This window comes from Vulpes lagopus, chromosome 1 (assembly GCF_018345385.1).
Source record: "Vulpes lagopus strain Blue_001 chromosome 1, ASM1834538v1, whole genome shotgun sequence".
NCBI classification, from domain to species: Eukaryota; Metazoa; Chordata; class Mammalia; order Carnivora; family Canidae; genus Vulpes; species Vulpes lagopus.
In genome coordinates this window covers 81,547,736-81,559,588 of record NC_054824.1, presented here as the reverse complement: position 1 = coordinate 81,559,588, position 11,853 = coordinate 81,547,736, and the positions used below count along the sequence as shown (strand labels likewise).

General features: G+C 49.5%; 1 protein-coding gene across 1 annotated transcript in view; it reads left to right on the top strand.

Annotated features, from left to right (window-relative positions):
- The first annotated feature begins 555 nt into the window (after positions 1–555).
- ARHGAP31 (Rho GTPase activating protein 31) overlaps positions 556–11,853 on the top strand; it is a 115,642-nt gene continuing 104,344 nt past the window's right edge. The window contains exon 1 of the mRNA XM_041766232.1: positions 556–834. Coding sequence (XP_041622166.1) covers positions 732–834 — 103 coding nt within the window. The 5' untranslated portion in view covers positions 556–731. The remainder of the gene's footprint in view (positions 835–11,853) is intronic.

Sequence of the window (11,853 nt, the reverse complement as noted above, 5' to 3'; positions counted from 1 at the left end):
GGCACCTGGGCGCAGGGGGGGCGGCTGCGGGCGCCGGCGGAAGCTCGCGGGCCAGCAGGTCGCCGGGCGGGGGCCCTGCCTTTGTCTCCGCCGTCAGGTGTGGGTGCGGGCGGAGCGGGCACCGACGCGCAGGGCGTGGGGGGCCGGCGGCGGGGGCAGCCCGGGCGGGGCGGCCAGGGGCCCACCTGGCAGCCCGGGTCCAGGAGGCCGGGTCGCGGTGCGGGTCGGGTGCGGGTCGGGGTGCGGGTCGCGGTGCGGGTGGCGGGGCAGGGAGCGGCGGCCGGGCTGCGGGCCGGAGCCCCGGGCCCCCCGCCCCGCGCCCGCGCCCGCGCCCGCCCCGACTCCTGCACCCACCCACCTACTTCCTCCGGCCCCTACACGCGCAGCGCCGAGCTGCCAAAACTTTCCACCCCCGCCCCCTCCCCGGCTGACTTCCTTCCAGCGTTTCCTGAGCTGGATGAGCCTCGGGCTTGCAAGACAGGAAAAGGGGACGGCGCGAGGGCGGGCGGCCGAGGGGCCGGGATGCTGGCTCCGCGCGCGCCCCGAGCCGTGTGAGGGCGCGGCCGCCGCCCGGGAGCCGCGCGGAGGAGACCCCCGCCCGCCCCCCGGGGCTGCCGCGGCCAGGTGCGCCCCCGCCCCGCCCCGCCCCCGCCCCCGACCCCGGACACCGGCCTGGGCGCGGCGCCGAGCCCTCGGGAGGGGAGCCGGAGGCCACTCGGCGGGACTAACTCATGAAGAACAAGGGTGCCAAGCAGAAGCTGAAACGGAAGGGAGCCGCCGCCGGAGCCTTTGGCTGCGACCTGACCGAGCATCTGGAGAGCTCAGGACAGGATGGTGAGGCGCCCCGGTGCCTTGCGCACCCCCCACCCGCTCCCCACTGCCCAGACCGGCTTTGCTTTTCGTTTGGGGGAGACGCGGACCCTTGCGGGGCGTGTGAGGCTCACTCCGCAAGTTCACGCCTGCGAGGCCTGGGGCTCCGTGCACTTTCTTCCCTCTCTGTTTAAAGGACATGCGGGATGGCCGAGGTGCCCGGCGCGGCCCCTCCGCGGGTCCACACCGGCCGTTACGGGCGCTGCTGCTCCCGCTCCCACCGGCCGTCCGCGGGCTGGGGCTGGAAGCGCCCGAGGTCCTCATCTCCAAGTTTGGAAGTCGGGAGGGGAGGGATGCGGGCTGGACGTGAGGGACGGTGGTGATCGGAGGGCTCCCCCACCCCCGCCGCCCGGGCGCACAGTCTGACCGCCTTGGGTGTCCTTCCTGGGCTCTCCGGTTTCATCCGCTCACATCTTTTTTTATTAATGCGCTGGAAGGCAGGGGGTGCGGTGGATCCTGGCCGGGGGAGTGGTTGCACAAACATTTTCTGAATTTCTGAACTGATGCCAGATATATGGTACCTCCCTCCCTCCCCTCCCCAACCGCCCCCCCCCCCCCAAGACCCTTTACCCCCTCTGGGCTCTCGGATTAGCATTTGGTGTGTCAGACAAGAAGAGTGTTGTAAAAAGGTCAGAGGGCCTGGATTTTAAAATAGTTTAGGGTGTGGAAAAGAAGAGGAGAGCCACCTCTCTCTGCTTGCAAGGTCAGATTGGATTCAGGAAAAAGAAAAAAAAAAAAAAAAAGCCGGGCAGGGGGTGATCCTGCAGAGTAGAGACAATTTAAACATTTGTTGGGGGAGAGGGAAAGAAAACAATCTAGAATACAAGAACAGCATTTGAAGTTACAAGTTTTTCATCATAGGAAGGTTGGGGAAATTGAGCAGAAAATGACTCCTTTTGTAAGGTTGACTGGTCTTGAGAATACCCGTGACAAAAAGGCCTTGTCTTCAGGAACATAAGTGAGAGAGAAAATAGTCCACTATATAGGCCTTGTATTTACCCATAGCTATAACAAAGGAGGAAACTGGAGGACTGTTTAACTGTGCAGGATAATTCTGCCTCCAGGAAAACCCTCTCAAAAACCATTTGATTAGCTCATATCAAGCATGCATCTCAAAAAACAGTGCCATGGTTTTGTTTCAATTCTGTGTTTTGCTTTGTTTTTTAAAGACTCAGCACCACCTAGTAATTTGCAGTGGTGTGATATTCCTGCGGTATTCCAGACTTCAGCATCTGCTGTGTCATTAGGACAAATGGTTTAGTATCTTAGAGCTTGGGGGACCACAGTTTTCAAAACTGCCTCTTTTGAAACCAAGGCATAACAGTCAACTCATTTCATCCTCTCCAATAACCTGAGAGAGGGCAATTTCAAATGAAAGCGGCGTGAACTTTTTTGAAGGTGTTAGAACTCCGAGTGTGCGTCTTACCCACTACCCTCAGAAGTTCAGCATGACATGCTTCCCTCCACCTGTTTCTGTGCGGAATTCCAGGTTTAAGTCCAGGTTCACTACAAATGCTCCTGGGATGCCCCCGTCCACCATGTGGGTGTTATTCTGGGCTCCCCTTCAAGCGTGAGAGTTGCATGGGGTTGCTTGCCAGTCCTGCCCCATTCTTGCAATGTCAGAATCATAGGATGAGCGAGGAATCTCAGCATTTGGTGAAGACACCTCAAAGGCAGCCTTCGGCAGCTCTTCTTTCACCTGCTTTATATTTTGGGTTTCTATACAGGTTTTATTTGAAAAAAAAAAAAAAAGGAAGGGGCCTCCTGCTTAAAGAAAAAAAATTGAAAACCAGTACCTGGTGCTCCCAGACTTGGTGTTGGAGTGAGGGGGGCGGAAAGGGCGCAGGGAAGGCAAGGAAGCCCAGGCAGGTAAATTGACCTGCCCAAGTTCATACAGTAAATCATGGAGGATGCGGAGGGACCTGACCTACAAGGCTCCTCTCCCCTCCCTAGCTTCCTCATCTAGGCCAACATTCTCCTCTAATGATTTTTTTTTTTTCCTAAATTGAAAGCAGACAGCCCTGTCACAGGATCGGCAAGCTTTCAAGTCTGACATACCTGAATACAGTTTAGCTTTGAAACAAAAGGAAACTGACCCACTTAATGATCTAGACACCATTCTTGTGCCACATGAGAATTGGGCATGCATAATAAACAGCTTATATAAATGAGAGTAATTAGGATTTTTTTTGCCGCATCTATAACTAGTTATATAGTTGCGTCTTATTTTTCCTGTAGTGTAGCATCAGTAAGCTAAGTGCTAATGTTTTTCTTTAAAACTATGTGTTTTCCTCACTGACTTTCTGATACATGTATTGGTTAGTAGACAAGGCCTGGAACTCTGCTCCCTGGGGGGGGGGGAAAGGCTGACCTGGGCACTGCCCCTTTGCCCATCACCTTGGAAGTTCAACCCAGAGTCCTGATGGTGACAAGTCAGCATAGTAACTAGAAACCAGAAGCCTGGAGAGGGCCCACAAGACTGACACGGTGATTACTGAACTTTGGGGTCAAGGGTAAGGTGATGATCCTGCAGACAGAGAAAAATGGGTTCGGGTCTGGGAGCACAAGGGTAGAAGAAGACAGAGATATAAGGAAGCCAAGAGAGCCCTTTTGCTCAGACAGGGAGGGAAAGCCCCAAGCTGGGGAGGAAGACAAAGCTGGTGACCATTAGCTGTGCTCAGGCCATCTGAAAATGGGGAAGCTACACCCCTGAGGCCTCTTGTAAAGAGTGAATGCCGTCCACTTCGGTAATTTGCTATGGCCAGCCCTGCTACCTTCAGCTGGATAAATCTGCCAGGACAGGGGTGTGTGGGGGACAAATATGTGTCCAGCTCAGAGCGGGAGCTGCTCAGGGCCAAGTACCATCCTTAATCTTTAGGAAGCTGATGAAAACCAGAAACCGCTTCTCACAGAAACGTATGCATGCACAGGTGTGAGCACACACACACGTATACAGTTTCTATGGCATCCACACAGATGCCAAGTTCAGATCCTGCTGTTGATCATCTCCAGCTTTACACAGGCCTGACATAAAGGGCCAGTTTCCACCTTTTTGCCTCCAGCCCGGTAAGAACACTCAAGAATGGCACAAAGTTGCTCCTGGCCAACTTGGCCAGCACCATGACTGCCACCCCAACCCTCAATCTCTCCCGGGAACCAGATGACTTTATCTTCCTGCCTGGAGTAGAGGGAAAAGAGCATCTCTTCCTTGCTGATATGCGGAAAATAGTACAGTTCTGTGGTCTTCTTTTTGACCACTGAATACGAAGGTCATTGCTTGCAGCTAGGTAATGAAAATCCCATCGTTTTGTCACTTGTGCTTGGAAGGCTGCAGGTGAAGCCCTGTGAGGTCAGAGTGCATCCATAAGCATTTTTTTTTAACCTCTCCATTCTCAACCAAGTGCCCAGGGTCTTCCCACAGGGTTTGGAAATGCTGGGGCCAGGAGTCAAGGGACCAGTAGGAGGATGTTGTGGGAAAAGCTGTCTCCTGCCTCCATTTGTGTCATCTGTCTTCACAACGAAGGCTGAGAGGACTTTCTCACCCTGCCAAACAATCTGTCGTTTTATTTGATCCCTGAGAAAAGGGGATATTGTCTGACCCAGGGGTTTGCCATGATGGTGGCATGTTAGAATCACCTGAGGAGCTTTAAAAAAAGGGGGGGGGGGATGATGCAAGGTGCTGCCCAGATCCCATCTCAATTAAACAATTCAATCAGAATCTCTTGGTGCCCAGGCAGGCATGGGTATGTTCTAAAAGCTTCCTAGATGATTCCGATATGTAGGCAGATTTGGGAACCACCACTTGCACTGTAGGGTTTTACAGAACATTTTCCCCCTGGATAAGGAAACTTAATGATTCACAATGCATCCTCTGAATGTCTGAAAAGAACTGTGAGCCTTTTATTACTGATTATTTTTTTCTAGTTCTTATCAGATTGAAAGGTAGAAAGGTAGAAATTAAAAGTATAATTTCTGAGGCTAAGTCATTCTCTCAGTTTGTTTATTGTTTTTTTTTAATAACAAGTAAGTATTGAGGTACAGTGGGAGAGAAAGACACATGCACCCCAGACTCGAGAAATGTATAGTCTAAGGGATGTGAACAAACTTTCAGAAACCGAGGCCTCAACAAAGCTTTGAAACTAGCTGTCATAACTGAAGAGAACATGTAAATGCTACTATCTACAATTAAACAGATAAGATAAACAGAAATAGGAACAAAGTCTTAGCAAGGAAGGTGAGTATTTTTCTGTCCAAAGCAGGATTTAACACTGCGTGGAGAACCAGGGCAGGTACTCGCTTTGGCTTCCTTTTTTTCCTCCCTAGCATCTTGCCTGGCACATCCTTATCACACCCTCCCTACCTCATTCTTTATTCTTTAGGTCTCAGCTGCTTCTGGAAACCTTCCCTGACCTCCCAGGTCGGGTGCCCCTGCTGGGGACTCCCATTGACAGTTCTGGAAGCTTACTGTCTGGCATTGAATGCCAGCTTTGCCTGTTCCCAACCCTGGTGTAAGTGACTTACCTCTTCTGAGCCTCAGTTTCCTCATCTGTGAAATGGCAGTAAGAAGACTGACAGGAAGATAAATGAGTTCATACAGGCAAAGCACTTGGCAGAGGACATGCATATGGAAAGCCACAAATGTAGCTATTATAAAACCCTAGACTTGTCCTAGTATAACCACCTACCATCCATGACTGAATGAGCGAGGGCTACAATGAAATAAGTAAATGATATGGTCGGATGGGTTAATCAGTCGTGAAGGGGGATGGGAAGCAGATTGATTGCCCCACTGAATGAAGAGGCCATTTATGCAGGGATTTCCCAGAGCCACCCGGGAGTGCAAGAGCAAAATGTCAATTTGAGTCAAAAGGGCCCTCAGAAAGATCTGGGAAAGAGCCCCAGCTACTCCTAAACCCAAAGGGAACTGAAAGAGAAATCAGATCCAGGAAGCAGAGCTTGTGTGGACAGGACAGCAACCTCATCGGCTTGGGTTTAGAGGGGCATCCCCATCGCTGGGTCCCAGAATTGAACAGAAAGAACCAAAAGAGGAGAATTAAGGCCTTAAACCTTAAGGTTTAACCGACTGATAACACAAAGCCTGCCTGAATCTTAATCTGTATAGTCTGGATGTGGCCAAAAACCCACACAGAGAATAGAAACAGCTACTTCATCTCCCCGCACCCCTCCCTCCTGCCCCTGTCCAGACCTATGGCAACAGCCCCTTGACCGCAGGCCTGGCCTCGCCCTTCCACTTCCCCTGCCCACCCCCACTAGAGGCCACCCAGATGCCTTCCAGCCTCAGGAGGCTCAGGCGTTGGCACTGCAGACCTGTCACCCCAGACATTCCCTGGAGTCAAGTGAACCATCTGCTGGAGGAGGAGGGAGCAGGCCTGGCCTAATGCTGGGGCAGAGGGAAACACGATGAAAGCAGGAAGACATTTTTCCATAGACTGGAGAAGCTCTCCAGTGTCATTGGAGCTGTAGCTTTTGCTGCATCCTCTTTACCCCACCCCACCCCCACCCCCCATCCAGCAGGCATCTGTAGGCTAGCTGGAAAACTTTTCTGTGGGAGTGGGGAGGAGGGGAGAACAGTTTCTGAATTCCAGAAGCTGATTGACCTAGGCTGCTCTGGAACACTTGCTGGGGAGTGTTTGTTCCCGGGAATCACCTCACTGGGATTTGGTGGCTGTGAGAGTGGCTGGGCAGCAGTGGGTGGGAGGAGCAGGTGGGCTGAAAGGTCCAGGACTTAATCTGAGGATAAGAAATGCACGCCCCCCCCCCCCCACTTCGCTCTTTTTCCATTAGATGTTGGAACTAAATATTTTTGGAACGAAGTAGTAACAGACCCTTCTAATTGGGGCGACCTGGTGCTCATTTCCTCCAGAACAGACTGATCAAGCTGAGCTGTCCACCCCCACTGGCCTCTGGGTCTCAGAACTCCACTGTCCTCTCTGTGGTTCCTTCACACCGGTCTTGGGGCCCGGGAACTTGGAGCTACTTGTTTTTTTTATGGTTTTGTTTTTCACTCATGACTTGCCTTGAGTTGTAGCTTTTTCCCACTCATCCCTCCCTTCAAATGACTTTTCTTTTTGCTTATGGGTGCATGTCCCACCCTATTTTCTGAGCTATTTCGAAGCGTGGTACCAATGCCACGCTTGAGTTTAATTGGTCTTGATGTTCCTCCCTCAAAAGGCTGGCCTCAAGTCTTTATTGAGGTGGGACCACAGCCTGAGAAAGCTTCAGGAGTCTAGGGCCTGTCCTTCTAACCCTCCCCCCAGGGTGCAGTTTTAGCTAAGGCTTAAAATAAAGAGCACCCAGAGGAAAGATGCTCACTGCAATTCAGAGAAGAGCAGATACTGGTATTAGGTTTTTTTCTGAGAGTAACTTTTGATGGAGAAAGATGAGAACACGATGCTGCTAGATGGCTAAAGGATGAAGGAGAAAAAGAAGTCCTCTTGGAAAGAGAGAAAGGACCCAGAAGAGAAGGCCAAACCACAAATCAGACCTGCTTGTTATTTTTGTTAGTAGTTAGAGTTACTGCATGCATTGATTGCTTACACTGTGCCCGTCACTTTATACATACAACATAATATTTTTTGACATCTATAAGAATCAGGGTTTTTTTTTTAATTTTTTTTTTATTTATTTATGATAGTCACAGAGAGAGAGAGAGAGGCAGAGACACAGGCGGAGGGAGAAGCAGGCTCCATGCACCGGGAGCCTGACGTGGGATTCGATCCCGGGTCTCCAGGATCGCGCCCTGAGCCAAAGGCAGGCGCCAAACCGCTGCGCCACCCAGGGATCCCAGAATCAGGGTTTTTTTAAATCCCCATTTTATAGAGGAAGAAACTAGATGAAAGAGGATAATTATCTTACAACGATTATAGAGATAGGAAAGGCAGGATTTATTTTTATTTATTTTTTAAATATTTTATTTATTTATTCACGAGAGACACACAGAGAGAGGCAGAGACATAGGCAGAGGGAGAAGCAGGCTCCTTGCAGGGAGCCCAATGTGGGACTCGTTCCCAGGACCCTGGGATCAGGGATCGCAACCTGAGCCAGAGGCAGATGCTCAACCACTGAGCCACCCAGGTGCCCAAAAGTCAGGATTTAAATCCAGATCTACCTGATTCCCAAGGCCACCATTCTAGGCACAAACACAATGCCCCAGAATAGCACATTTTATAATTTGGCATTTACACACACTTTTGTCAAACAAAACCCATAACCCTACAAAAAAAAATAGCTTTTTCTCTCTTTGCTTAGCTCTTCCCCCAGCCATTACATCATTAATAATAATAATATTATTATGGACATCTACAGCCATTACATCTGGACATCTGCATGGCACTTTACCCTCTGCAAGGTGCTTTGCACACACATCTATTCTAGACCTACCAGCTTTCAAGACCAACCAGACCCCACCTTTTCCTTCCAGGCCCCTCCCTGCCCACTGCAGCCACAGTCCTCCTTTCCCTGTGGAACGCCCTTTGCCTTAGCGTCAAGAGCCACCCAGTTTGATCTCCATTCCCCTCATTATTCTATTTTCTAACTGGCAGGTCAGCGGTGGGCTCTGCTGGAGGCCGACGCATACAGCAGCTCTCGCAGATTTGGAAGCGCACCGGGCCTCTCAGGGTGAGCCCTGTGGCCAACACAGAGCACTTGATTGATTGACCCTGTTTCCTCCTCGGGAAGTCAGTGCTAGAGCCCTTCTAGGAAGCTCAGGACAGGAGACTGCCGGTGGGCTGCAGCATCAGGGATCCAAGATTGTTTAAGGTTCCCCAGGGGGGCTTATGGCTCCTCCAAGATAGAAGCTGACCCAGACTTCGCACAGGATGCCCCAGAAACACTGCCTTTTCCTAGTGCCTCACCAGTTACTCCTTGGTATGAACCACATTCTTGGCGGGGCCCCAGAACCAACTGAGTTTCTGGGATAGAGTCTCAGGCACTCTTTGTTCTAGTTCAAGCTTGGCTGATGCATACCAGGCCCTGGTACCACGCCCATGGCCTGATGCTGCCCCAGAATGCCTTTGGGGCCCCCTCCCCACCTCCCCCAGGGAGAGAGGGATGAATGTCACCCCCCCCCCCAGCAACATATACCATCCCTTACTGTTACAGACACCACATTTGATATATAAAGTAGGAATCTGGCAAACTATAAATAAATCTATAGCTTTCGTGACAGGCATCTGAGCTAATTTGTGTAATTATGCATATTTCTTTCCCTGGCTTTTTTTCATGTTTTTATTCAGAAACCATCTCATATGGGGTTTTCAATTCAATGCAACAAGTATTTAAGGGGGCTGAACTGTGCAAGACACTCTTGGATTTACAAAGATGCTCTCAAGTTGCTCTCAGCCTGGTGGGGTCGCCGGAGGGGAAGGTAGCTAATAGAAGTACAGAGAACGAAATGAGGGCTCCAGAGGATGTCTACATGCGAGGCGGCTGAGTGAAAGAGAGCCCTTGGAGTGGGTTGTCTGTCAGGGGGGAAAATCAATAAAAATGATAGAGGGGAGATGGGATGCTTGGTGTCTACAGACAGGAAATGACATGGTTTTGCCTGAGACTTGTATTGGTCATGACTTCTGGCACCCTGAGGGAGGAGACATTAAGTTCTGGGAAAGGGAGTTGAGACTTAGGGTGGCCAGGCTTGGGCCGTGGTTGGGGAGACAGAAGCTGTCTTCAGTGGCAGGAGATCTGAAGGGACCCTCAGGAGGAAGCAGGGTAGCTGATCATTACAAGAGTGGCAACTGGTTCAGTGAGGGAGTCTGTTAAAAAAGAAAACTCTTTTTCGTGATGTTAGCTGACCATTCTAATTATGATTAAATCTAGCAGGAGGGCATCAATGTGCAACCGCGGCCTCGCCCCATGGTGTGGAAAGTTCTGTTTTGTCACCCATTTTTTAGATGAAGACTGACTCAGAGAGGTTAAGTAGCTTGCCTAATGTCACCCAGCCGGGAAGTAGAAGAACCAGGGTTTGAAAGTGGGACTGTCCCACACGCAATCCCCATCCCACAGCTCCGTGTCCTCTGGACTCAAAACGGGTCAGCTGGCAGTCAATCCGGGTCTGATACGCAGAGCTCCATTTTACCATGCGTCGCCAAGGTGATAAGTTCAGCAGCAGTTAGCCAGGCTTTAATAAAACTTCTGGCAATGGAGTTCTCATCCCAGTTTTTCAAAGTAAAACGTTTAGGTTCCAAATGGCAGGCTTCTAAACAGAGAGCGTGCCCTGTTACCATAAGTAGTCCCTTCCACCACTTCTTTCCCATCTGTTTCCTGCATGCAGAGTATTATTGGGAAACAATGATGTCAGCTCTTCCATATAAATCTACACCTCCCTGCTTGCCCCTCCCCTACAATGCATATTTTTGTTCCTCTTTCTGGCTTTTGTCTTGCTGTTCTGCTCCTTAAGGACTCATGCTTTTGGCGTCAATTGTTGGCTTTCTTTTTTTTTTTAATATGTTTTAGCTATTTAAGCTTATTGTGGCCTTTAAAGTGCACATGGTTTTTTGGGTCCATATTTGGAAAATCTTTTGTTTGGCTAATAGCTAGAACATGGGCCTGATGTTAATGGAGAGGAGCCATTTTGCCTGATGGAAAAGCAAAGCTAGAGGCGGGGCTCCCGAATGGGAATCAGAATTGAGGATGCAAACGCTGCTTGGGGGCCCTTCGGGGGTGTTTGGACCCTGGGCACAGAGCCTGTAGCTGAAGGTCGGGAAAATATACTCATGGAGTAACCTGTTTTTTCTCCCCCCAAGTCTGACTTTCAAATGGGACATGGTTTTCCCCTTCCTCTACTGCCCCTAATGACGATTTGGTTTCAGAAAGGCAAGGGGGGAGTGGGTAGGCCTTGGAGGGTGGGGAGTGGGAGGAATGGGTTTCGAATTTTGGGTCTCAAAGGATTCTAGACCTCTCTTTCTCAGCTTTGGGCAGTGATACTCAAACTCTACTGGGCATAAGAATGACTAAAACTGCAATTTTTACTTTTAAAATTGAATTTCAAAAGTCAAAAAATATTAATTAAATTTAGCTCACTGTGAGTACACTATAAGGAGTATTAGAAATACTCCTTAAATTCCATTTCAGGTTCCTTGAAACCAAATGTTCATCTAATAAGAATTTCCAGTAGGCATTTGCCGAGGTCCTGTAGCATCCGGGTCTCCGGAGAGCATGGGGCTTCACTGAATGAGTTCTATCGTTTATGGGGCTGCGAGCTGTCAAGTGCCACTGCATAGCAGCATCTGAGGTCGGTCCCTCAGAGATTCTGCTTTTGTAGGTCTCAGATGGGGTCTCAGAATCCACATGTTTAAAGATGAACCCCAGGTGCTTCTGATATCTTTGGTCTACAGATCTCGCTTTCAGAAACGTTGCCTGAGCCCACAGAAAGAAGCAGCTGAGTGAAACCATATGATTTTTATTTTTCTTCATTATACTTTATACATTGCTCAAATTTTCAACAGTAAACATGTATTTTTACTATTTGAATTGGAAAAAATCTTTTAAAATTTTAATGGGAATGGGATGTCTTCATTCATAAAGCCTTTTTGTTTTAATCCTTATTTTAAAACTTCTGTTTGCTTTCCTGCTTTACTAGGTGCAGATTAGTGATATCAATGAACTTCTTCTCTGAGAAGCAGTGTGACAAGGTGGTTGGTTAGCATGTGGCTTTTTTCGCTGATAATCTGCCTTGGTTCAAATTTCAGCTCTCCCACAAACTAGCTTTGTGACCCTGGACAAGCTTACCAGATCTCTCTGTTTCATCATCTGTGAAGTGGGGATTATATGATATTATTGCTCAGGGTTATTATGAGGACCAAATTAAGCAAAAATTAAGCAAACCTTCCGTTAAGTGTTGACTCTGGTTATTATTTCCTTGGTGATTGGAAATCTTACCCTGTTTCAGCCTCATTACTCAGAATGTGGTTCCTGAGTAATGCTACAGATATGGAAGTTAAGGGAGCTGAGAACACACACTATTCC